Below are 23,865 nucleotides of genomic sequence, written 5' to 3'. Positions count from 1 at the left end.
CTCGGTGCCCCCCGGTGCCCCCCGGTGCCGCTCGGTGCCGCCCGGTGCCCCCCGGTGCCGCTCCGCCGGCCCGGCCCAGCCCCTCAGCCGCCCCCATGGCACTGGAACAGGCGCAGGTCGACGGCCCTGACCCGCCGCGCCTCTGCGAGCTCGGCCCCGCCGCGCCGCCCGGCAGGTAAGGGGGGCCCGGCGGGGCGGCAGCGGCACCGGGATGGAGCCGGGATGGAGCGGGGATGGAACCGGGATGGAGCGGGGATGGAGGCGGGATGGAGCCGGGATGGAGCGGGGTTGGAGCGGGGATGGAGCCGGGATGGAGCGGGGATGGAGCCGGGATGGAGCCGGGATGGAGCGGGGTGAGAGCGGGAATGGAGCCGGGATGGAGCCGGGATGGAGCCGGGATGGAGCCGGGATGGAGCCGCGGCTCAGCGCTGACCGATGTCCCCGTTCGGTGCAGCGGGAGCCCGCTCTCCGCCCCGGAGAGCCCCAGCGAGCCCGGGCCCGGCGGGGACGCGGAGCCCGCGGCCGCCCCCGGCCCCGGAGGCGAGGCGGAGCCCGGGGCCGGCGGCGCCGAGGCCGCGGGGCAGAGCGGAGCGGCGGCCGAGGAGCCCGACGAGGAGGCGGCCCCGGCCAGGCCGTCGCAGAACATCGCGGTGCAGGTGGGTGCAGCTCCCCCGGGGTTTGTGCTGTGCGGGGCGAGGGCCATGAAAGGCTCTTGTAGAACCTGGAGGACAAAGAACTGAATCAGTCGAGACTGGGGGGGTAAAACACATCCATACTTGCAGCTTTACAGCCGCGGCTGTGTGCCCAGTCCTCTGCTTTCAACAGTCTTCAATTAATCTTTAATTAAAATTTGACCCTAATGAGGCCACATTTGGAGTGCTGTGTTCAGGTCTGGGCTCCTCAGTACAAGAAAGACAAGGAGCTACTGAAGAGGGCTCCAGCGGAGGCTGCAAAGATGATGAGAGGTTTGGAGCATCTCTCTTATCAGGAGAGCCTGCAGGAGCTGGGCCTGGTTGGTCTAGGAAGACTGAGAGGGGAATCCCATTAGAGCATATAAATATCTCCAAGGGGTGTCAGAGGATGGTGACAGATTCTTTTTGTGGGTGCCCAGCTGCAGGGTGAGGAACAATGGCCATAAACGAAAATGATAAGTTTCATCTCAGCATGACAGAGACCTGCTTTCCGTGGAGGGTGGCAGAGCACTGGAACAGGTGCCCAGGGAGGGCCTGGAGTCCCTCTCTGGTCACTGCAGGGTCTGATCTCAATCATTTCCTTTCACAGACCGACTTCAAGGCGGCCGATACGGACGTGAACACAGACCAGGACATCGAGAAGAACTTGGTGGGTATCGAGGCTTGCACTCAGGTCTGGGCTCTGCCACTCACACTCCCAGACAAAGGAGCTGGAGCTGTTCTTCCCACTCCTTTCCTGACAAAATAGAATCATGGAATCATTATGTTTAGAGAAGACCTCCAAGACCATCAAATACCAGCCTTGAAGTCCTTGGCTGTCCTTGTTACAGAGGGATTTTGCTCTCCACTGCAGGACAAGATGATGTCTGAGCGGGCCTTGCTGAAGGAGCGCTACCAGGAGGTGTTGGACAAGCAGAGGCAGGTGGAGAATCAGCTGCAGGTCCAGCTTAAGCAGCTCCAGCAGCGGAGGGAAGAGGAGATGAAAAACCACCAGGTATTTGGTGAACAACTGTTTTTGTTTAACCTGCCTTGTAATTAATTTTAAATTTTTTATGAAGAGTCAGGAGAACCTGCAGTCCAGACATCAGCCTCCTGAGCTTCCTTATGATAACCAATTTATATCTTGACTGTATCTGCTAAAAAGAAAGGGTTTGCTGTGTAATCTTATTAATCAAATAATCAAAAAAAAATAATGGATTTGAAATCAAAACCATTACTTGGTAATTTTGCTCTGTATCTGTGTGATGCTTCTTTTACTCCAGGAGATCCTGAAAGCAATTCAGGATGTTACGATCAAGCGAGAAGAGACTAAGAAAAAGATGGAGAAAGAAAAGAAAGAATTCCTGCAGAAAGAGCAGGATCTCAAAGCTGAAATTGAGAAACTCTGTGAGAAAGGCAGAAGGTATTTTACAGAAAAGAAAGTGTTTATTTTTGGGGAAGAAGGCCTTGCTTAACCATGATATAAACCTGATGAAGCAAAGAGATTTAAGCTTTTAGGAAGCAGCGAGTATTTGGGTCAGACCTTTACATGGATGAATTTAGGATAGGCCCTGTATTTGAGTTGGCACTTTTATGGAGCCATTCTGTCACGTCATAGAGGTCTGGTTTTTATTCTGAGGGGTTGGCGATGTTTTTGGGTAAAACTCCTCCAGTGATGGCTCCAAGTGCTCAGCCCTTTTCCCCCAGGGGACCATGGCAGAGCACGTGCTGGGGGAGCAGCCCAGCTGCCTGCAGCCAGCCTGGTTCTGTGCCACAGCCTTTGTGCAGTGTCATGAGACAGCTGGATTTGTGCTCCGGAGGCTGCTGGAGCCGTTTTCCCACCCACACTGCAGGGAGCCATCCCCAGCCCGTGGTGTGTGGTCAGGCCTGGGGATGTTTGGATGTGGGCCCTGCTGGGATTCCAGCTGTACTGTCCCTTTTCTCCTGTGCAGGTTGCTGAAGGAGCAGGAGGAGAAGGAAAACAAGATTGCCTCTCTGATTGCAGAACAGTCTGATGAGAAGTAAGGCTCTTATCCTTCACCTGATTAATGCTGCCCAGTGCACTGTTCCTTCCTGTCAGTGTGCCTCAGAGTGAATCCAGTGCTCTTGACTGGGGCAGAGTAGAGACAATGATCCAGCAGTGCTGGCCAGTTACGTGCTCTAGAGGTTTTATCTCCTCTTTCAGCATCAGGGCTCTGGATTAAATCTTCTTTGATCCCAGACAAAGCAGACTCCTGGATACTTATGACATGAAGAGCCCGTAAGATTAGAGTTTGTGCTTGGTGGATTGACTCAGCTTGTAACTGCTACTTCTGATGGAATTTCAGCTCCCCAGAACTGGGGCAGGCTGATTTCCCTGTCTGTTCCCCACAGCTGTCCAGCTACACTAAACTCTGGCACGCTCGGGTGTTTAAAGCTGGGCAGGGATGCTCCAGATCCAGGTGTTCCCAAAGCACAGGTGGGAATGCCCAGCTTTACACTTCTCCAGGATCAGAACAGCATAGCTCTGCCTGCAGCTTGGGTTGATTCCTGCTTCAGATCTTCCCTGGGATTGGACTGAATTTTGCCGAGGGGAATTCCCCTCGTTTTGCCCAGCGTGTTTGTGTGCTCTGGAACAGCTCTGACTCACGCAGCCCAGGGAGCTGGGGCTGGTGTCACAGTCTCCAGACTCTGAGGCTCCAGGCTGCTGATCTTCCATGGCTCCACCCCATCCAGAGCTCCTGAGATCGATCCCTTTGCGGCCATTCCGGTGCCTGAGCCCAAGGGGACTCCTTGTGTTCTGTGTGCAGGCAGCTGTGGGAGATGGAGCTGGACAAGCTGAAGAATCAGCACAATGAAATCAACAGGAATATTCTTGAGGAGACGGAACGAGCCTGGAAAGCAGAGGTGAGCAGCTGACTTCTTCCCTGCAAAGTGATGGGTTTGAGATTCCAGATGGTTAATGGGCAGTTCTGTGAAATCAGGAGCAGTTGAGGGCAAGGCCAAGTCCCTCTTTGTGGGATAAGAGGAACGATGAGCAAGTATCGGTGCAGTGAGCATTAGTGGGGAGCAGTGCCCAGTGCCTGGCCTGGCAGCAAGAAACGGGAGTACAAAAACCAAGCCTGTCTCCATAGATCCTGTCCCTGGAGAGCCGGAAGGAGCTGCTGGTGTTGAAGCTGGAAGAAGCAGAAAAAGAAGCAGAGCTACACCTCACCTACCTCAAGTGAGTCTGTGTTGTGTCACAAGTGGCAGGCAGGGTCACTCAGGTGTCCCTGTGTCCCTTCTCCTCTTGCTCTGCTTACGCTGGAGGTTGGACTAGAATAGTTCAGATTTCCTGTGGTTTTCTTACTGGATCAATGTGATTCAATAATGTCACACAGCAAGTGGGGCTGTGCTCATCCCCTGTCACTGTTCATCTGCCAGGCCCAGTGTTTGACTATGGTGTTCCTGTGTGTCCCCAGATCAGTCCCTCTTCCTTGTGGGGTGCCTCACCTGGGGGTGAGCCCTTCCCACCCTGCTGGAGGAGGGGAAGCCACGGGGCTCTGGGGGTTGCTTGCTCACTTTGCTGCCAGTGAGAGCACAGTTGCAAGTGGGAAAGTTCAGCTGTGCTTGCAGGTCTGCGCCACCCACGCTGGAGACCATGAGGCCAAAGCAGGAGTGGGAGATGAGGCTGAACAGGATACGAATGACCAAGCAAAGTGTCCGAGTAAGTTCCTGCTGACCTCTCCCAGCCTAGCAGTGAGCAGTTCCTCACACACACCGTGAGCAGTTCTTCACACACACCGTGAGCAGTTCTTCACACACACCGTGAGCAGTTCTTCACACACACCGTGAGCAGTTCTTCACACACACCGTGTTCCTCCCTTCAGCTCCTCTTCCATTCTTCTGTGGAGCCAAACAGTGCCTGCCACCCCCTGGCTTAGAGTGCCCCCAACTTGCTCAGGTTAGATAAATGCACCCATTTTCTTCCCTCTCTGCCAGGATCAGTTCAACGACCACATCCAGATGGTGAGGAATGGCACAAAGCTGAGCAGCCTCCCCCAGATCCCGACGCCGACGCTGCCTCCTCCGCCTTCGGAAGTGAGTGCCTCTCCAGCCCCACAGCACGGGCATTCCATGCTGCCAGGCCCTGGCACAGCCTGCCTGCTGCTGTGCGTGTGTGGGGTGGCCCGTTCCCTGTCTGGGCTTACTAGAGAGGAGGGGAAGGGTCTCCTTCCCTTTCCAGCTGCCAGTGCCCGCAGTTCCCATTTCTCTGGCTGGAGAAGAGCGCACTCGGCTCTGCTTCCAGGTGGTCTTACTCTAACCAGCCTTTCCCTCTTCCCCTGTTTTTCTTTCTCAGACAGATTTCATGCTGACGGCATTCCAGCCCAGCCCATCCCTGACCCCCCGGCTCCCCTTCCCCATCGGGCCCGTCCCCGTGCCCATGGTCATGCCGAGCGCTGATCCTCGGGCGCTGTCCTTCCCTCTGCTGAACCCCGCCATGTCCAGGCCCAACCAGCCCTCCCCACCCCTGCCCGCTTCCCAGGGAAGGAACAGCCCGGTGGTGGCATCGCTCATTGGCACGCACAGCCCCCACATGGCCCCCGCCGCCTCCATCCCTCCTCCGCCCGGCCTGGGCGGGGTGAGCGTCGCCCCCGAGTTCCACCGGCCCCAGCCGGCCGACAAGCTGGAGAAGCTGCTGGAGAAGCTGCTGACTCGGTTTCCACAGTGCAACAAGTAAGGGTCTGCTGGTGTTTTCAGGGAGGGCCGGGGCTTGTGCGTGGAGTGGGAGCTGGGATCAGGGGAAGGGTGTGAGTGGGGTCTGTGGGAAGTGAGGCAGGCAAAGGTAAAGGTCTCCATCAGGTTTGCTGTAGTGCTGGCAGTGGGGATCACTGGGAGCTTTGCAGGATATCTGGGCACAGCCAGGAGCCCCCCAGCCTGTCTCTGGGGGTTCCCTGCTCTTTCCCCAGTGTTTTGGAGAGGGAGGCTCCTCGGCACGGCACTCTCCTCACTTGGAGGGTGGAGGGGAAGCACACGGCTTCCCCCAGGCAGTGGTGGCTGAGGGATCCCGGTCTGTGAGGGCTGGGAACTCTTAGCAGGCTGCTGTCCACACAGGGCCCAGCTCACCAACATCCTGCAGCAGATCAAGACTGCCCGGAGGACCATGGCCGGCCTGACCATGGAGGAGCTGAACCAGCTGGTGGCGGCCAAGCTGGCAGAGCAGCAGGAGCGGGCAGCAGCTGGAGCTCAGGTGGGTCAGCGTGGGGGCTGCTGGAAGGGGGCCCTGGGGATCAGGAGAGCTGCCTCTGCTTGCTGGTTCCCCACAGAGCTTGGGCTGTGCGTCAGGGCTGTCCCCTGGGTTCCCTGTCCTGCTGACTGCAGCGTAACCAGGGAACGGTTTTCCCCGAGGTGACTCGGGGCGACTCCTCTGTCCTTTCCTCCCGGGCTGTTCTGATTTGCCTCCTCTGCCTTGCTGCAGCCTCTGGGCCGGATCAGGGCCCCCATGTTCTCTGCTCCACTGCCTCAGATCAGCACGCCCATGTTCCTGCCCCCGGCCCAGGTCGCTTACCCGGGAACAGCGTCACACGTAAGGCTGCTTGGCTTCCCTGGGGAGGGGGGAGCCTGCCTGGGAGCTGCCTGAAGGGATGAGCCCGTGCAGCTGGGAGCTCTCTCCTCACACAGCTACCCACTGCTGAGGTGAAGGGGAGGATTGGGGCACAGATGCTGTGTTTCACATTGGAACGGAGAGACACGATGGTGGCTCTCAGGGTGTGACGGCTGTGGGTAGAGAGGGGACTGGGCAGCCTGTGGCCTCGGCTTTCAGCTGAATCTGATCAGAGCTGTGTGTCTGACTTCCTTGCCTGCTTTCTTTCCCTCACTGCCCATTCCAGACCCCAGCTGCCTGTAAGCTGTGTCTGATGTGCCAGAAGCTCGTGCAGCCCGGTGACCTTCACCCCATGGCCTGCTCACATGTGCTGCACAAGGAGGTGAGTGTGTTCTGCTGGTCCTTCCAAGCGACCCTTCCCGAGTCCTTGTTGTCCTGACACCTTGCCAGGAGAGGGGTATGATCAATAAACAGCTTCCCTGCATCCTGTCATCCCATCCTTTCCGTACTCTTGGCTGGGCCAGCCTGCGTGGCCAGTGGATGGCAGCTTTAGGAACAGGCTGCCCTTGTGTCCCTGAGCCTGTGCTGTGTCTGGGAGGGTGAGGTGCTGGAGCAGGACAGTCTGGAAGGATCTGGAACACAGGGTGAGGGGAGAGCTGCCACTGCTGCCCAGGTATCTGGGCTGGGGATGCCAGGAGCTCTTGGGAAGAGGAGGAGACTTTCCTATCCATGGGTTTGGCAGTGGGTCACTTGTGTGGGCAACCCCCCATCCCAACAGCTCTGGGGCCTCCAGCAGTGGCCCCTCAAGGAAATGGAAACTCATGTTGAGGAGGGCCTGGCAGTCCTGCAGGGGTGACAAGGGCTCCTTCCCCATGGTGACCTTGTGATGGAGGCTGCAAGGGGCAAAGGAAACCATCCCTGAAGCGAGCGCTGTGGACAATGATGGCACCTTTGGGTTGGGCCAGTGGCTCTTGACCAATTCTCTCTCTTCCAGTGCATCAAATTCTGGGCACAAACCAACACGAATGACACTTGCCCTTTTTGCCCAAGCCTCAAATGACGGCTGCTGGGACAACACGGACCCCTGGGAGGAGTTGCTGTGAATAGACAGGATCAGTTCTAAGATTTCTACAGTTCTATATTTATACGATCATGTATACACATGTACATTTTTATTATATAGGTAATGTGTGTATAGAAAGTCTGTAAACATACAAATTCATAAATAAAGTGTGTATATTATGCAGTGATTTGCTGCAGCTCCTCATTTCTTAGTGTGCACCCTTGCTGGCTTCTTCCAAATGAGCATCAGTGTTCCCTGCTTTGCTGGGAACTGCCTCTTCCCACTTGGATCCCATCAGCTCCTTCCCTAGGGCCGTTCCTCATGACCTCACCACCCCCACATCCCTGCCAGTCATCACCTGGCTTTATTCCCCTCTTGCCAATGAACGAATTGCAGAAAAAGAGCCAATTTTTTGTGGTCATTTTTTTTTAATGTCATAATAATTTACCGTGTTAACATTCATTGTTCTTACATAGACACTGGGTTACAGAGTACTGGAGCCTCCAGCGACAGCCCATGGTCCCGTCCCGTCCCATCCCCTGCTGTCACCGGGCCCTGGGGAGGGAGCGGATGGACGCGGCTGCGCTGCAGCTCGGGATAAACCAACCTGGCAAAATTCCTGCGTTCCCCTCTCCTCTACTTCCTCCTCGAGCAGGGCTGACGCACCAACCCTTTCTCCATGGATTTCGGTGGGATTGCGAGGTGCTCAGCACCACTGAAAATCTTGCAATGACTCTCTAAAAATTCCCCCCCGGCTTCCTCGCGCTCTGCGGCAGGAGCTGGGCGCTGCTGCCCCGGGAGGAGGGCAGGGGAGCAGCCCCGGGTGCTGAACCCGCCGCAGCCCGGCTCCTCCGGCGAGCACGCTCGCGGCGTTTTAAGGCAGTGGTCCACAACAGAGTCTCTGGGGTCCTGGGGGTCCTGGGCAGGCACGAGGGTGGGGGGAGAGCGCTTCCCTCTTGCAGGGAGCGGCTGGGTGCGGGTTTGGAGCGAGGCTGGGGGCTCTGTGAGCGCGGTGGGGGTGAGCAGGGGCAGCGTGGGGGCTGTTGTGGCAGTGCCCCATGCGAGGGCTGGCTGGTCTCCTACGCTGCCTGCGGTTCCTGGCTCCCCTCGCTGCTCTCCCGAAGAAACCTTTGGCTGCAGGATTTAGTTCACAAGCTTTATGCTCGGTGACTGCTGTGGCTCCTCAGTCTGTCCCTGCCTGACTCGGTGGCTCTGCGGGGCAGCCGCCAGCTCAGCCCTGACACTGCAGGTATCCCCTCTGTTCATGGAGAAGTGATGCCTTTTAACTGTGGAATCTCCGTGTTTGGGATCTTTCCTATCCAGGCTGGAGGCAGAGAAGCAAGGGAATACAGCACTACCACTGCCTGCAGGGTCACAGGTGTCTGCTCTGGGGAAGGGACGGTGATCCTGCGGCACAGGGAGGAGTCCTCACACACTGGAAAATCCTCCCCGTGCTGCAGGAACACCACAAGGACAGAGGTGCCTCCTGTGCTCAGGGTCCTTTGGGCTTGTGAGCCACTGCTCTGTGTGCTCCAGCCCTGCACCCTCTCCTCAAGCCAGCTGGGACCCCCTCACCATCACGTGCTCCCACCAAACACGCGGCTGTGGCCCGAGCCCTGGCCCTGGGTGGTGGCCACAGTGGCCAAGGACTGAACAGAAGGCTAAAAATATTTTAAAAAAAACCCAAAACAAAACAGGACCGACCCCTAATGTTGGAACAGTGGCTTTCAGGGCTAGAATTAAAAATAGAGATATATGGATATATTGTACAGGTGAGAGGCAGCCGTGGTCTGTACACGTGGGACCGGCTCTGTACACGCTCTCAACGCGCAGCTGCGTTACCAGTGACACGCTTTGTAAAAAACCAAAAATAAATACAACCGTGTGTTTAAAAAAACAAGAAATGCTGCAGTTCCCACAGCTGCCGCCTGTCCCCAGCATGCCGGGGTGTCCCACAGCCAGGCCTGGACGTGTGGAGTGAGCAGAGAGGAGCTGCTGTGCCGTGGGATGCGCTGAGCTGAGCTGGGGGGCTGCAGGGGGGGCCCAGGCTCCCCTATGGCTTTCGAAGGGCTGGGTGGGCTGGGAACCTCACTCCTGGCACCGGCTTCTGCGTGGCAGCCGCTGCTGGAAGCAAGGGCAGGGAGTTTCCCATCCCATGTGATGTGGGGAGAGGATGGGTGCCTGCTCCTGCCTGTCCCAGGAGGGTGCAGGGAGTCCTGGGGCCAGCGGCAGCAGGAGCACGGCTTGGGAAGGGAGGAAAATGCAGGGGAAATGTCAGAGCGAGCGGTGTAAGGGCAGCAGGGTAGGAGGGAAAGCCCTGTCTGGGCAGCCCAGGCCGGCCCTGCAGGGCTGTCTTGGAAAAACCAGAGGCTGGATGGCTCCAGGATGATCCCTGGAGTCTGGCTCAGTGCAGGGAGTTACAGGGGAGGCACAGCTGCAGCACAGCTCCCTACAAGAGAGCCTGGGCTGGCAGCTTCCCGGCAGGGTGAGCTGCAAAGGGATGCACAGGGATGGAAGGGGACAGGCAGGGGACGGCTCATCAGCGTCACTCCATCAAGCCAGGCAAGGCTGGGTGGGAGAGCTTGGTCCTGTCCTGGTGCTGGAACAGAGAAGCCGCCCCCAGCTCCCAGGATGGGGCAGCTGAGCTCTCCCCCTGCCCAGCTGCCACGCTCTTGCTGCAGGTCCCAGATGAATGGAGCCCGGGCCTGGGGCTCCGCCGGCTGCTGGCCCTGACGGACACCGAGTCCCCAGGCTCCGGGCAGCGGCTCCGAGCTCCCCACGCTGCCACCACACTCCAGCCCCTGGAGCAAGGCCCCCGCCCTGCTGCCTCACCTGCGGCCCCGGGGCTGCGCCCGCGCTCCGCCATCACTTCAGCAAGGAGATGTCGTCGGCGAAGTCGTCGTGGTCCCGCCGCAGGCAGCGGAAGCAGCGCCACTGGAACACCATGAGGCAGAGGGGCAGCATGAAGAGGGCGCAGATGGCCGCCATGACGTAGGCGATGGTCATCAGGGTGGACTCGTCCGTCTGCGGGATGTTGTAGCCGCAGTCCTCCATGTTGGAGTGCAGGTGGGGCCCGTCCACCGCGGCCGTGCGGAACTCGTCGTGCACTGCGGGCGGGGGAGGCAGGCTCTGGCCGCTGCACACCCCCGTCCCCTGCGGCCCTGCCGTCCTCCCCCGCCCGCGGGCCCAGCTCACCGTGGCAGGCGCTGACGGCGAAGCCGATGCGCTTGCGGGCGCGGTCGAACACCACGTAGAAGCCCTCCATGATCACGGCGCCCATGACGGTGCCGGTGGACGACTGGGAGATGGCGAACTTGTAGCAGTCGTCCTGAGAGGTGGCCACGTCCTCCACCGGGCGCAGGTATTGCTGCGGGGGGACAGGAGCCGTCAGGGGAGGGGGCGGGGGAGGCAGCTGCGCCCACCCAGCGCGGTCCTGCCTGCGCTCACCTGGGGCAGGATGGTGATCCGGAAGGACTGGTTGGTGGCCTCCCCCATCAGGTAAAGGGACAGGACCGGGAAGATGTGCCAGGGGGTGGTGCCGACCTGCCAGCAAACCAGCTGCTCCCCCAGCCAGAAGCCATCCGGGAACTTCTCCGTCTACCAGAGAGAAAGGGAAGGTGAGCGGGGCCAAGCTGGGCAGGCAGCAGAGACGCCAGGCTGCTGAGGGGCAGCCACACCGCCCACAGCCCTGCCCTGGGCCCTGTGGGGAAGGGATGGGTTCCACTGACCGAAGATGCCGTTTTGATGGATTTCACTGCAGCCTCAAACACCTTCTTCGGCAGCCTGAGGTTGGTGGTCCCGCTGTCCACAATGCTCTTGTCGTAGTTGTACTGGGGAACAGAAGAGGAGTGACCCAGGTGCAGAACCCCAGCCCACTCCCCAATGTGACCCAGCCTCCTCTGACCAATGGTGGGTGTCTCCAGTGCCCGTGGGGCAGCTCCACCGGTGCCCCCCCACCTCTTTGCAGTCCATGTTCAGGTCCTGCCCGTTGACCTCCAGCTTGACGATGATGACCTCGTAGTACCACTCCTTGCGGATGGGGGTGTACCAGATGTCACCCACGTACAGCGAGCGGTCGATGCCGCCGATGATCTGCACAGGAGACACAACGGCGCTGCCACCACGCCCTGGCAGTGCCACGAGGGAGCCCCCAGGCACTCGGGGAGTGCTCACCATGCTGCCTCCCACCGAGGCCACGGCCTCTGTCTCGTTGGGAGAGAAGCCTGTCCCACACAGCTGCAGGGAGAAGATGTTGGGCACCCGTGTCTGCTTCACCAGGGAGTCAAAGAAGGGCTCCAGGCTGTCGTCGGGCTGGTGGGAGGAGAAAGCAGAGGCAGGACAGGGATATGTCAGTGCTGTCCCTTCTCCAGAGCTCTCTGTGTCCAGGGAAGCTCCCCTCAACAGCACTGCTGTGCCCCAGGGGACAAACAGGGACCAGGAAAAAGGCAACTGAAGCATTTTGGTGCTCACATCCAGGACTGTCAGCCAGGACTCACCCGGGCAATCTCTGCATATGCCAGTCCCAGGATCCCTTCCCAGTTGGAGCCGTTGATGAAGAATTTGTCCGACTCCGTGATGGCAGCGATGTTGGCTCTGACAGTGACGTTGGGGCCATGGGGGATGGTGACGAGGTCGGTCCCCAGCTCCCCTTCCCACTTGCCCTGGGTGTAGGGCACGTACACCCCCTTCCGCAGGTCGCGGTAGGTGCTGGACCTGCAAGGGCGGCCAAGGGACGAGTCAGGGCTCGTGGATCCTGCTGTTCCAGAGGCCAGGTTGTACCTGGCAGGGTCTGGCCAGACCTCCCGAAAGGAGAAGGAGTGTGCCTGAGTGGCTGGGCTCTGTGTCCCCCCAGAATACTCACAGCTGCCGCTGGTAGTATCTCCGGAGGAAGGGGTGTGGTGCAGCTCCCACAGCAAAGTTACTGCTCCCTGTGTCCACCAGGATATTCAGCTGGAGAAGAAAGAAAGACAGGAAGGCTCATGCATGCCGTGGGACCCTCTTTTGTTGTGCCCAGAGAGGAGAGAAGGAGGCGGTGGAGCAGCAGGCAGCAACATCAGGGAGTTGCACAACAAGCAAACACCATCCAGCACTGTGCAAACACAGCACGAGCTCCTCGCTCAGCACGGCCTGGCCTCAGCCCCCAAAGCCACAGGCAGGATTCGGGCAGCACTCGGGGCCGGAGAGCAGCAGCAGGAACACAGGGTGCACAGGTTCCCCTTGCCAGGAAAGCAGATTTGCTGGCACAGCCGGTGGGAAGGATGACTGGTGGGCAGCCCCCGCGGATCCCTGCGCCCGCTAATCACCACCCATATGCCGAGCCCCGCTCCCGATTCATTCCTGCCTCGGCAGGATTACCAGGTTTGGCAAACATCCCACTGGCAGGGCCAGGAGCGGGGCCAGCTGGATCCTGCCCTCAGCTGACCCGTGCCTGCAGCCCCGGCAGGGAGCGGGGTGGGATGGTTGGGGTGGGATGGTCGGGGTGGGATGGTCGGGGTGGGATGGTCGGGGTGGGATGGCTGGGGTGGGAGCAGGGCTGTCCGAGCCTCCTGGCTGTGCTGGGCAGCAGAGCTCGGGGTGAGCCCTGGCCCCAGACCCAGGAGCTGCTTCACAGCACTACCCCAGGTAGCAGCACCAGGGCTTCAGCCCTTAATCTGTGGAGTCAGAGGGAGAGGAAGGAGGTTAATGCGCTTGTGTTAATCGCAGGAGCAGGGGCTGCAGCTGCCAAGCGCTCTCCCTACAGGGGCTGGCATGTCCTGAGCTCCCAGCTCCCCCTCCCCACCAAGGGGAAGGTTTCAGGCCGTGGGTGAAGATGAGAGCAGCACATTCACCCCCCAGTCCCCAGCACACAGCCTGGTGCCATTCCCAGGGCTGCTCCCGGTTCTGCCGTGGGTCACTGGGGGCCACCTGCTCCACACTGCTCATCTCCAATCCCCAGGGCACCCCGAGGAAAACGGTTTCCCTGGAGAAGGACCTGCTGAGCTGACACTGCAGGGAGAGGAGGCAGGGAGGGCTTTTACTCTTGCAGGCTCCATCCTGCTGAAGGGGTCACGCACAGGACCCACGTGGAGAGGACCCAGATCCTTGAGATTCAGCCCAGCCATCCATTCAGGCCAGGACACGGCACGTGAACTGGCGAGGCCAAGACATGTGTGGCAGGGACACTGCCTGAAACCTGTCCCTGGAAGTGACAGCCCCTCCAGGCGCCTCGGCAGCAGCGCTGGCTCTGTGCCACGTGTGTCCCTAGAGCTGTGTGCTGCTCCTGGGGCACCAAGCACTGCCATCTGTCCCAAAACACCGGCTCCTGCTGCTCGGCTCGCCCCTCTCCCCTGTGTGTTTATGAATCAGCCCGTTCTGGGGAGCCAGGGAAACCAACATGCTTGGACACATGGAATGTGTGAGCAATCAGCTGCTGACGGTGACTTGGCAGCGCAGCACGGCTCAGAACCAAGATTAAAGCACAAGGGGATACAGAAACTTCCTTGTCAGCATTGGGAAGGTGAAAGGAAAGGTGAGGAGATGGATCACCATCTCCCTGCTTCGTGTGAGCCTTTGGGAAGGATGCACGCACCCCCCCGGGGCAAACACGCTCCCAATTTCCTGCAGAGGCACAGCCAGACTCTTTCATATGAATCCTCTCATTCCACTGCAATGTCTGGAGGGATTTTGCTCCAGCACACACACACACACACACACACACACACACACACACATGCACAGGCACCACGTTTGCATTTGGAAACAATCCAAGGCTGGAAGATGCTGCCCAAAAGGGTGACTGGCTCCTGAATGCGCGAGTGCCTGGGAACAGGTGGTTCGCACGGAAATTATCTGGCAGCTGCGACACGTGGCAGGCAGGAGATGATGAAATCACATTTAAAACTAGATTTTAGAAATAATCTCCTCCCTTTTCTTTTCCCCCTAAACACACCCTGCCAGCACAGGCAATAAATCCCAGGCCCACAGTAGTGCTCCCAGAGATCCAGCTTCCACGGCAGTGGTGTCATTCCTCCGTTCTCATCGTGCTCCCATCGCTCTCCCCCACCACGCACACAGAGCACAGCCAGCTCGTGGGGAAAAGCCAGCCTTTATTTCAGAGCCTGTGTGGGTGCTGGCTGTTCTGGCAGCACCCAAAAGAGTGGTGATGGCAGGCATGGGGGAATGTGGCTGGGAGGAACCTGGAGCCTCGATCACGGAGCTCGACCCCCGGGTTAGACTTGTTGCTGGTGACAACAGGGATCAGGATGGGCACAAAAGGATTTAGCAGCAGGAACCTCCCCGATCTCATCCATAAAAGAGGGGAGGAGCTGGTCGCCCTGTGCTGTTTGAGTGGCACCTGGCCCTCAGCACTCACCCTGTCCCCAGCGCGCAGGCACACGGTGCGACATGAGCTGGGCAGCGTGTGAGGGACACTGACAAAAAGATGGAGCAGGAGCAGAGCCTGGTGACGCACCAACGCCTGCTCCGTGGGCCCCCTCTCCATCCAGGCCATCCCATTTGCCTGCACTTTGCCTCCCCACGCTGCCACAACTCCTGCGCAGCCACTGCCGTCACGAGGTCCCCGGGAAAACCGAGCTCTGGAGCATTTCTGGAGAATTTCCCCCGGCCGGGAGCAGCACGGGGAGCCAGGCAGCAGCTGCGCCCGGGGCTGTGCTGGGAGGAACTGCCAAGCACGGCTCGGCCGTGGGCTCCTCCGAGCCTGCATGTGCCCGCTCCAGGCGGGCACGGGGCTGTGCAGCCACATCCCACCCCCCTGCCGCCCACAGCCCGCACCTGCTCCAGCGGCATCCTTCGGCTGCGAGCGGGGATGGAGGCAGGGAGCGACAAGGGAGGGATGGAGGGATGCAGCCTGGCTCGCCCGCACGGAGAGGCACACGCAGCACCAGCCACCCCGCCCGGAGCGCCCGGGCAGCCCCGGGAGCGCTTGGGGTCACCTTCGGCGGGCGCCTGCGGCCAGTTTTAGACGAAAGCCAGCAGGAAAAACATCCCCAGAGCGATGAGAAGCAGGAATGCTGCCCGAGCCGTGCGGCGAGAGCCACGCGAAGCCATGGTGGCACCCGCAGCGCCTCTGCTCTGCGCCCCGCAGCCTGCGGGGAACGCAAGGGATGAGGGAGATGCGGGGGATGTGAGAGATGCGGAGATCCTCTCCCACCTCACCTTCTGCGGGGGGCTGCCCACCGTCATCTCCACGTAGTACCCCTGCCCGGACTTGCCCCGCAGGTTGTCGATCATCTCCACGAAGCTGCCGGCGCTGTCGGGCTCGGTGTCCAGCGGTGCTCGGCGCTGCCGGAGCCCCGACGGCGGGGCCGCGCCGCCCCGCAGCGGCAGCCGGATGCGCGGCGGGGCCGGGAGGGCGCGGAGAACCCCCAGCCACAGCAGCAGCCAGGGCCAGGAGGGCGCCATGGCCGCGGGGAGCCCTCGGGGGACGCGGTCAGCGGGCCCGCAGCGCCCCGCGCCTCGCCGGGGCGGGCGGGCGGCGCGGCGGCGGCGGGCATGGCGGCGCGCACGGACCCGCCCCGGAAAGCCCGCCCGCCGGCGGAAGCGCTCACCGAGAGACCCGCCCCGGCCCTGCCCGGTGCCCCCGGCCCTTTCCCGGGCCCCCTCTCCGTCCCCGTCCAGCTGCCCCGGCCCGTCCCTCCCCGCCGGGACGAGGCGGGGCGCGCCGCGGGCGGTACCCACGCGTCACCATGACAACCGCAGCCCCCGGCGGCCCCGCCGCGGTGACATCATGCATCCTTCCTCCCCGGCGGCCAATGGGATGGCGAGCATCTCTCCGCCGGCCAATGGCGGCCAGGGGGCGGGCCCTGGCGGAGCGGCCGCCGCGGCTCCCGCGCTCCCGGCAACCGGCGGCACCCGCGGAACGGCGGACGCGGCCCGCGGCACGGTGAGCGGCGGGCGGGGAGGGCCCCTCACCGCCACTGGGCCCGGGGAGCCCCCCCTCGGTGAGCGGAGGCTGCGGGGAGCGGCCCCGCGCCGCGCGGTTCCGGCCTCCCGCCCCCACACAGGGTCTGCCGGCTCTTGGCCGCGCGTGTGTCGCGGGGGTGCTGTCGTGATAAGGGCGAAAACGGCTTTTCCCCCCCCATTTTAAAAAATACCCTATTAACCAAAGCTGTTTGTCCTCCTTGCCAGCCGCGCTTTTTCCGTGGCTCCGGGCTGGCGCGGCGGCGGCTGCCCTGAGCCTTCGATCCTGCTTACATAGAGCTATAGAATGGGTTTTTGGGTTGGAATGGACCTGAAAATCATTCAATTCAAGCCCCTGCCGTGGGCAGGGACACCTTCCACTATCCCAGCTTGCTCCAAGCCCCGTCCTACCTGGCCTTTATCACTTCCAGGGATGGGGCAGCCATAGTTTCTCTGGGCACCCTGTGCCAGGGCCTCTCCACCCTCCCAGGAAAGAATTCTCTCCGCAGATCTCACCTAAATACTCCTCTTTTAGTTTAAAGCCGTTCCCCCATGTCCCCATCGATTATAGCTGCCCCTCAAGTACTGAAAGGTCGCGCTAAGGTCTCCCCATCAGTGGCGAGGCAGATTCTCCAAGAGAGGAGAGAGCCCGTAATTCATCCCCCAGTGCCAATGCCAGGGATGGGAGACTGGGCTGGGATAGTTTGGGGAGAGGAAAAGAGGAACAGAAGGCCCTGAGCGAGTTGCCCACATCCAAAAGCTCTTAACTGGGGACGTTTGGGAGGGGGAGTGGTGCGAGCGCCGTGCTGCTGGTTTGGTTTGGATGTCCTGAGAATATCTTTGCCTGGAAACTGCCAGGATTAGTTGCTGCTTCTGAGATGTTCTTTACATAAGAGTTATAAATACAGAGTGGGCTGAGGACACAGGGAGGTGGAGAGGGCAGTGATGGCCGTGTCACAGGTGGTGATCCTGCTCTGGGTGGTTATCATTGGGGCTACCTGGCAGGTACCACAACCCCCTGGGTCTCATGAGGAATGCTTTCTGCACTGAGAATTTGGGCAGGTTAGGCTGAAATGTTTGACCTTGGCATTCAGCTGTGTGTTTGAGCAGCAGTCGTGGTCCCTCAGGGCTTGTGCTGGCCAAATGTGGCCACACAAAGCCACAGCTGAGGAAGTTTGGGGTGAGGTGGGTGAATTCCAGCTGCGTGAACTGCTGCTGGATGGGTTGTAAGGGCCCAGGCGTGTGAGTCCGTGAGTTAAATCACAAAGCAATGCTTTGGGAAAGTTGCTTGCTTTCTCTTTCTTCCCTTTCTTATTTCACCTTATTTTTTTACCTGGTTAAAAAATGCCTGAAGCATTTTTCCTGTAGAAACTGGAAGGCCTGGGGGATCTGATTAAGACTTTGTGCCACTTCAGCTCTGCTCCCTGTTTCCACAGGCCTTGGAAGTGTGTGTGGAAGCTCTTTGATTCGGTTTTGCTGTGTGTGCTGCAGTGGAAGGGCTCTGCCATGTGCTGGGGACAAGGAATTTTCTTTTCTGAGGGCAGTTGTGACTCTGTGCTGGTTCCTCCCCGCTGCCAGGTGTGGGATCCATGGCAGGAGCCGTGCGCATTGGGGACCAGCTCATTCTGGAAGAGGAATACAATGAATCCTACGTTCCTATGGAGCAAGGTGAGCATGGCCCATCTTCCCAGGAGCTGGGAGAAGGGATTCAGGCATGCAGGTCACTTCCAGGTGTATTCAGAAAACAGGAATTGGTTTCTGAAGTGGATGAAGAGGTAGAATTCACGGGATTTTAGCGTGAATTAAAAATTTCAACTGGATGTCACGTCCCGTGTCCCCAGCCTGGATGGGCTCTGCAGGCACACAGGAGTTTAGTGGTGGCTTTGAACAGCTTTGTTTTGGGCTCAGGATCTCCCGGTGTGCCCACAGCGGTAGCTGAGGAGGGTGGCTCTGGTGGGTGGAGCAACTTCCCAGATTCCTCTTCTGTTCCCCCAGAAATCCGGGATTTTGCGCCGACAATCGGGATTGACCCCGACAAGGAGTCGGAGCTGCTGTGGCTGGCCAGGGAGTGCCTGGTGACCCCGATGCCCCCGGAGTGGAAGGCCTGGTGAGAGCTCTGGGTGCTGGGGCATTCCCAGTGACAGGACAAGGGGAATGGCTTCCTGCTGGCAGAGAATTGGGTTAGACGGGGGATCAGGAGCTCAGGGCTTTTTGGGGTGGCAGAAGAAGGGGGAAAACTGCTTGGGAAGCTGGATATGAGCAGCCTGGGAGAACTGGGAGAATTTTTGGCCTCCTGGAGACATCACAGTCCTGTTCCCTGAGCTTCAGGTGCTCACACCGTCTGCAAAGATGTTCTGGCCTGTACAGCTGTATTTTTAACGTGCTCTTTCACCTTTTCCTGCTGATTTTGCCGTGCAGCCAAGATATTGCGGGTGGTGACATCTATTTCTTCAACTTTGAAAACGGGCTCTCCACGTGGGAGCATCCCTGTGATGAGCACTACAAGCAGCTGGTGATCCGGGAGAGGGAGAAGCTGCTGGCACGGGGCAGCTTGAAGAAGGAAAAGAAGGAGAAAAAAGAGAAGAAGGAAAAGAAGGACAAGAAAGAGAAGAAGGAGAAGAAAGAGAAGAAGGACAAGAAGGAGAAGCAGTTCCTGAAGCAACTGCCTGTGAGTAGGCAACTGCCTGCAGAGCTGCTGGGGAGGGCTGGGCAGAGGATGACCACGTGGCTTCAAGGACACAAAATGCATTGTGAGCCCAAACCTGGGTGATGAGCAGCAAATCAGCTGGGCTGGGAACACTGAGTACAGAATCACCTTGAATTTTGGCTAGAAGACACTGTGTGGTGAACACACACTCTTGGTGTGTCTGGGAGGGGGAGGACTATTCAGGACCCATTCAGATGGGCATTTGGAAAGCAGAATGTGTGAGTGAATCATGCCCTGTTTCATTACCTGTCCCGTGTGTTGGTGCCTGCTGGGTGTGGGGTCCCTGAGCAGGGTTGCTCCCGCAGCCCCTGTTTGCCCCAGGGGGCTCCTTGTCCCGTTCCAAGGTCAGGGGTGCGAGCTGCACAGCTGTGCTGTCCTGCCAATGACTTCCCTGTGCTTCTCCAGCCCCCAGGCTCCCAGCTGGCTCCCATCCAGCCTCCCCTGGGCACCCTCTCTCCTCTGCGTGGCCTCACCCCGTCTTCATCCATCGCCCTTCGTGGGTCCCTGAACCTGGGCCTGGGGAATGTGGTGGACTCCAGCCTCATCCCCAAGGAAGGAACTCTGGTGAGGCTCCCTCTTGCCTGGGAATGTGCCCTGGGAATTGCACTGCAAAGGGTCACAGGCGTGGGGACACTTAAATGACAGGATTTGTGATCTTCTGTCAGTTTTGAAATACTGTTTTATGTTAAAAAACCTGTATTTCTTTTCTTCTTCTGTTTATAGGGAGCCCAGTGCTAAATTAGTGGTGAGCTTTCTTTTGCCGTGTTTAGCAGATTGAAAGAATTGTTTCTTTAATTGTTGCAGAGGAAAAAAAGTGTGTTAAATTTTAGTAGAATTTGGTGTCCAAATGAAGCATGACAAACCATACAGATAATACAATTTAATATGAAACTATTTTCATGCTTCTCTGTTTGAGAATAAAATTAAAAGAACTATTGTCCTGACGAATGTAAGGTTAACAACCACGTTGAAGGCTTTATTCATTTATTTATACTAGAAAGTGACCTAGGGGATCAATAAAACTTGTTAAATGGTGAGAAACTGATCCTTTAAAGGAAGGCAAAGCAAAATATTTACAATACATAGACATAAACACTTTCAAAAATAAACAAACATGTTAAGTGGTAGGAAAGTGACCTCCCTCCCAGAACCCAGCAGCTGCCTCCTGTCCCAGTGGGTCTCTGTCTCCCCTCTCCTGTTCTCTGACCTCTCACTTCTCTTTCTTCTGACCTCCACAGCCTGCAGAGATATCGAGACCCACCAGCCGCACCAAGAATCTGCTGGATTTGATCTGTGAAGAGAAAAGTTCCTTGAATGTGGCAGTGCCAGAGAAATGGAGAAATGAAGAGGAAGACAGTGAAAATGAGGTATTTGTGTGCCCTGGCTGTTGCTGTGACCAGAGTGCTGAAGCCTCCTGAAGCTCCCCTGGCTTTCATTTGTGCTCTCTTTTCTTTGTGCTGTTTGGTCCCCAAAAAGCATCTGATCCTATTTCCACATGGCATTCCCTATAAATGAACATCTGCCACGGTGTCATTCCAAGATAAATTGGCTGTAGGTGCATTGCCTTGGCTCTGCTGCCCAATTTCATTCCTGTGGCATTGCAGAGGTCTGAACTAAATTTTGGCCATTTATTTATTTCCTTTTTTTTTTGTTTTTAATCCTTCAGAGTTTCCATGGCACCTCAGGACGGTTTAAAAATGTGTACCTGAATGTTGAAGCCCTGGCAGGCAGCTTTGACTTTGAGGTAGGACCACGGGGATGGGATGGGCAGGGGAGAGCAGCTGTGGCACTGCCAGGGGATGAGGGTACAGGAAGGGTGCCAGAGGGATGAGTTTCCTGCGTCACATAGGAGCAGGAACAACCTGGAGCAGGGTGATGGAGAGGAAGGCACAGCAGCAGGGCTGTGAGAAGCCAGACGTGGCCCACAGGGGACACTGGGGTGGGCGTTGAAGGGAAGTTTGTGCTTGGAGTGGTTGTGGTTTGGTGGCTGGGACTCGAGGGGACATCTCTGCACAGGCTGGAGCTTTGCTTCATCCTCAGACAGGAACAATGAAGGCAGGTAGGTGAAGCAGGGGGAAATCTGCTTTTCCCGGGAACTGCAGGGAAAGGGTCTGGGGTCAGAGGTGCCCCTGCCCTTGGTGTGGGAGGAAGGCTCCATGAGGAAGAGGCACTTCCCTTCTGCACGGTGTTTGTCAGGGATGTGGAGGGAAGGCTCCTTGTCAGCTGAAGCTGCAGTGCTGGCCCTGGGGAGAGGAGAGGGGAACATCCCGTGGGAATGCTCTCGCACTCGCTTCCACGGGAATCTTCACGTGGGCTGCACGTGGCCGCTTTTCTGTGGCAACACAAAACCCGCTTTTCTTTCTTCTTGCCCTGCTGATAAATCCCGTGGCTGAGACACAGAGCATTCAGTGCACCCAGGGCCTTGTGCAGACGCTGTGCTTTCCCTGCGCTTCCTTAGCTGGGATCAGCCTTAAGATGACAAGGGCACAATGGGAAGTGCGTCGTAAGCAGCTCTGGTGATTTGGCCCGACTGTTTGTGCTGACATTAATCCTTTCTCACCGCTTTGAAAATCCTGTTCCAGTATCTGAAAGGCAAATTAATTTCTTTTAAAGTGTTTTAGAGTATTTCCCTCATCCTTTTCACAGCACACGAAAATTAAGCTGTAAAGTACTTTGCTGGAGAACCTATTCACGGTGCTGGGCAGGATCTGCAAAGGCTTATGCTAAAGTGGATGTGACAAAGAGAGCCCTGACTCTCTCATCTCCAGACAACAAGCAGCCTGTGGGGGCTCAATTCCTCACTGAAATGTTAATGTGTGCAGGAACAAAGAGCTGTCTTGGCATTTCAGTGCCTCGGGGATGGGGCTTGGGGAATCTATTATGGAATGGCAATTGCTGCCCAACAGCCAGGCTGTTAAACCAGATGGGTGATAGCCTAGTCCTGATAAGACAGCAGTACCCTGACTGGAAAACAGAATTCTTTTGTAGTTCCATGAGATGGCAGTAGTAAAGCATTCCTAGGAGCGAGCCTCAGCCTGCTCCCGAGCCGTTCTCCAGCTTCCTTGGGAAACAGGAGGCAAGGGTTTGTGTAGCAAGTCCTGAGGGGGAAATCTCAGCAGTAATGGGTGAAATCATGAAAGAACTGCCTTCATGTAGCCCGTGGTCAGGGCTGAATGCCTGTATGCAAAGGAAATAGGAGGCTTTAGGCACTTGCTGAGCCGGGGTGTTGGGTGGAGTGGAGGCAGCATCAGACACAGCTCGCAGGGAGCCCGGAGCTGGGAAGAGTCTGGAGGAGCAGGGAGTTCATGGAGCTGGCCAGCAGGAAAAGCAGCAGTGAAGCGTCCAACTGCTTGATGCTTGGGAATCTGGGTCTGTGAGCTCCCGAGCTCCCAGGAAAGCTGCTCAGCTGGAGAGCTCTCTGCTCTAGGGGTGGGTATGGGGGGTGCTGAGCTGTCCCAGGTGGGCGAGTACTTGGGTGTGGGGAATTCTGCAAGTGGCTGTGTCCCCCCAACTAGGAGAACAGCAAGGAGGAGCAGGAGGACCGTGGCAGCCCATCAGCTGCTGCTGATGCTGCTGAAGCTGCTCCCCAGCCCCACGGGAGCCCTGAGGAGGAAGCTGCCAGCCTGGGAGAGGTGACAGTGGCTCCCTGGCATCCCCGTCCTGCTTGCACGGTGCCACCCAGGCTTTGCATGCAGTAGGCAGCTTCTGGTGTCGTGCTGTGTGTCTGCAGCTGCTTGGCTTGTTTCTGTTGTTGGTTAAAGTTTAATGCTGATCACTGGAAGTAATGATTTGATAGGCAGGAATTTCCCATCAGTTAGAGCCGCTGAGGGCAGGTAGAATGTTACAGATTGTGAAAAGATCACCCCAAGCCAGTTATAACCCAGCTGACTTGTCCAGCTCTGAAATCCCTAGAAAATCTATAGTCTGTTGTTGCAGGAGGAAAAACCTCCCTCCTCCTTCAGCTGTGTGTGTGCCTGGCACAGTTCCCTCTTCGCAGAGTTGCGTTTGTGATCATCAAGGTGTGATGCTGACAAAAGGTTTGCCTGTAATTGCCATTAAAATAGGATTCTGCCAGCCAAAGAGATTATTCTGGGATATTTTAGTAGCTGAGGTGAACTTGCCTGGAGAGAAGTCCTTTTGTGTGCACACCATTGCTGGTGTATTGATATATTTTGGAGTGTGTGTGATCCTGTGTTCAAGCATCAGAATCCTGCTTGGCCTCATTTGGGATATCCTGGACGCTGCCAGGTCTCCTGGTGGGATGTCCTCAGGAGAACTCTGGAGCAAGTTGTCCAAAAGGGGCATAACTTCCCAGCCACCCTGATCCCCATAAAGGAGAAGCACGAGGGTGACTAAAGAAGTTCCCCTTGCCCTCGTTTCTCTGGGCCCTGCTGTCGCCAGGGGCTGGTTGGTGACTCTGGGAGCCTCTGCAGGACAGGGGCTGTGAGCTGTCAGTACCAGCACATTGCAGGAGAGGCCCAGAGCTGCAGGGATTTTGGGAAGGGCCCGGAGTTGGACTCCTCTGTCCTCTCCATCCCGCTGGATGCTCGCCCGGCCCCAGGGAGGTCTGGCAGAGCAGTGACACACTCAGAACGTGCTGCAGCCCCGGGCTGGGAGCTGACAGCATTCCAGAGGCACTCTGATAAAAATACACCGCTAAAATATGCGCTCAGTGTACAGAACACGCCGTGCACAGGATGCAGGGAATGTTTGACAAGACACCGCGGCATTAATAAAACAGTGAGGAAGTGGGACGTGCGAGCAGGTCTGTTTGCATGCTGATGAGGGAGCCTTCTCCTGGCCATTCCCCTCTCCATGGGCAGTGTTGTGGCCTCCCCGCTGCTGGGAGAGGCAGTTGAACCTTTGGGTGACTAAGCTTTAATTTGGGGTTGTTCTTCCCCCATCTCTCAGCCTCTTCTGTTAGTCACGGGCTCTTTCTGAGCTCTGAGTGGTGCCTCCAGTC

General features: G+C 58.0%; 3 protein-coding genes across 9 annotated transcripts in view; 2 read left to right on the top strand and 1 right to left on the bottom strand.

Moving 5' to 3' along the window:
- Positions 1 to 95: 95 nt before the first annotated feature.
- On the top strand, positions 96 to 7,484 carry RNF214 (ring finger protein 214). The gene is made up of 15 exons (XM_088066726.1): positions 96 to 175; positions 455 to 656; positions 1,282 to 1,341; positions 1,546 to 1,686; positions 1,955 to 2,094; positions 2,624 to 2,692; positions 3,461 to 3,557; positions 3,785 to 3,873; positions 4,266 to 4,356; positions 4,632 to 4,730; positions 4,990 to 5,366; positions 5,745 to 5,880; positions 6,109 to 6,216; positions 6,521 to 6,616; positions 7,229 to 7,484. Exons 1-15 carry the CDS (start codon positions 96 to 98, stop codon positions 7,292 to 7,294), a joined length of 1,851 nt encoding a protein of 616 aa, XP_087922852.1. The 3' UTR covers positions 7,295 to 7,484.
- Positions 7,485 to 7,705: 221 nt separating this feature from the next.
- On the bottom strand, positions 7,706 to 15,697 carry BACE1 (beta-secretase 1). 3 transcript variants are annotated; one of them, XM_088066843.1, is made up of 10 exons: positions 15,452 to 15,697; positions 12,159 to 12,247; positions 11,794 to 12,010; positions 11,471 to 11,608; positions 11,255 to 11,389; positions 11,026 to 11,127; positions 10,745 to 10,894; positions 10,493 to 10,664; positions 10,130 to 10,404; positions 7,706 to 8,704 (listed from the first exon to the last, which is right to left on the bottom strand). In XM_088066843.1, the coding sequence occupies exons 1-9, from the start codon at positions 15,695 to 15,697 to the stop codon at positions 10,163 to 10,165; spliced, it is 1,491 nt and encodes a 496-aa protein (XP_087922969.1). In that variant the 3' UTR covers positions 7,706 to 8,704; positions 10,130 to 10,162. The 3 variants fall into 3 exon arrangements, with proteins under 3 accessions (XP_087922969.1, XP_087922970.1, XP_005531136.1); XM_088066844.1 differs by having other exon boundaries at positions 7,706 to 8,431; XM_005531079.3 differs by having other exon boundaries at positions 7,706 to 10,404.
- Positions 15,698 to 16,109: 412 nt separating this feature from the next.
- Positions 16,110 to 23,865, top strand: part of CEP164 (centrosomal protein 164) — a 28,581-nt gene continuing 20,825 nt past the window's right edge. For 4 of the 5 annotated variants that reach the window (XR_015774516.1, XM_088066812.1, XM_088066811.1 and 1 more), the window contains exons 1-8: positions 16,110 to 16,178; positions 17,774 to 17,863; positions 18,191 to 18,302; positions 18,614 to 18,863; positions 19,308 to 19,466; positions 20,141 to 20,269; positions 20,569 to 20,646; positions 22,418 to 22,534. Coding sequence is in view for 4 of the 5 variants with exons in the window: in XM_088066812.1 (XP_087922938.1) it covers positions 17,785 to 17,863; positions 18,191 to 18,302; positions 18,614 to 18,863; positions 19,308 to 19,466; positions 20,141 to 20,269; positions 20,569 to 20,646; positions 22,418 to 22,534 (924 nt within the window). In the remaining variant the exon portion in view is untranslated. The remainder of the gene's footprint in view (positions 16,179 to 17,773; positions 17,864 to 18,190; positions 18,303 to 18,613; positions 18,864 to 19,307; positions 19,467 to 20,140; positions 20,270 to 20,568; positions 20,647 to 22,417; positions 22,535 to 23,865) is intronic. The other variant, XM_088066813.1, reaches the window with a different exon arrangement.

The sequence above is a fragment of the Pseudopodoces humilis genome, chromosome 25, assembly GCF_049639895.1.
Source record: "Pseudopodoces humilis isolate 2021_Gansu_Grassland_sample_001 chromosome 25, ASM4963989v1, whole genome shotgun sequence".
Lineage (NCBI taxonomy): Eukaryota > Metazoa > Chordata > Aves > Passeriformes > Paridae > Pseudopodoces > Pseudopodoces humilis.
Note: the sequence above shows the minus strand (reverse complement) of the source record. Positions and strands in the feature narration are given on the sequence as shown.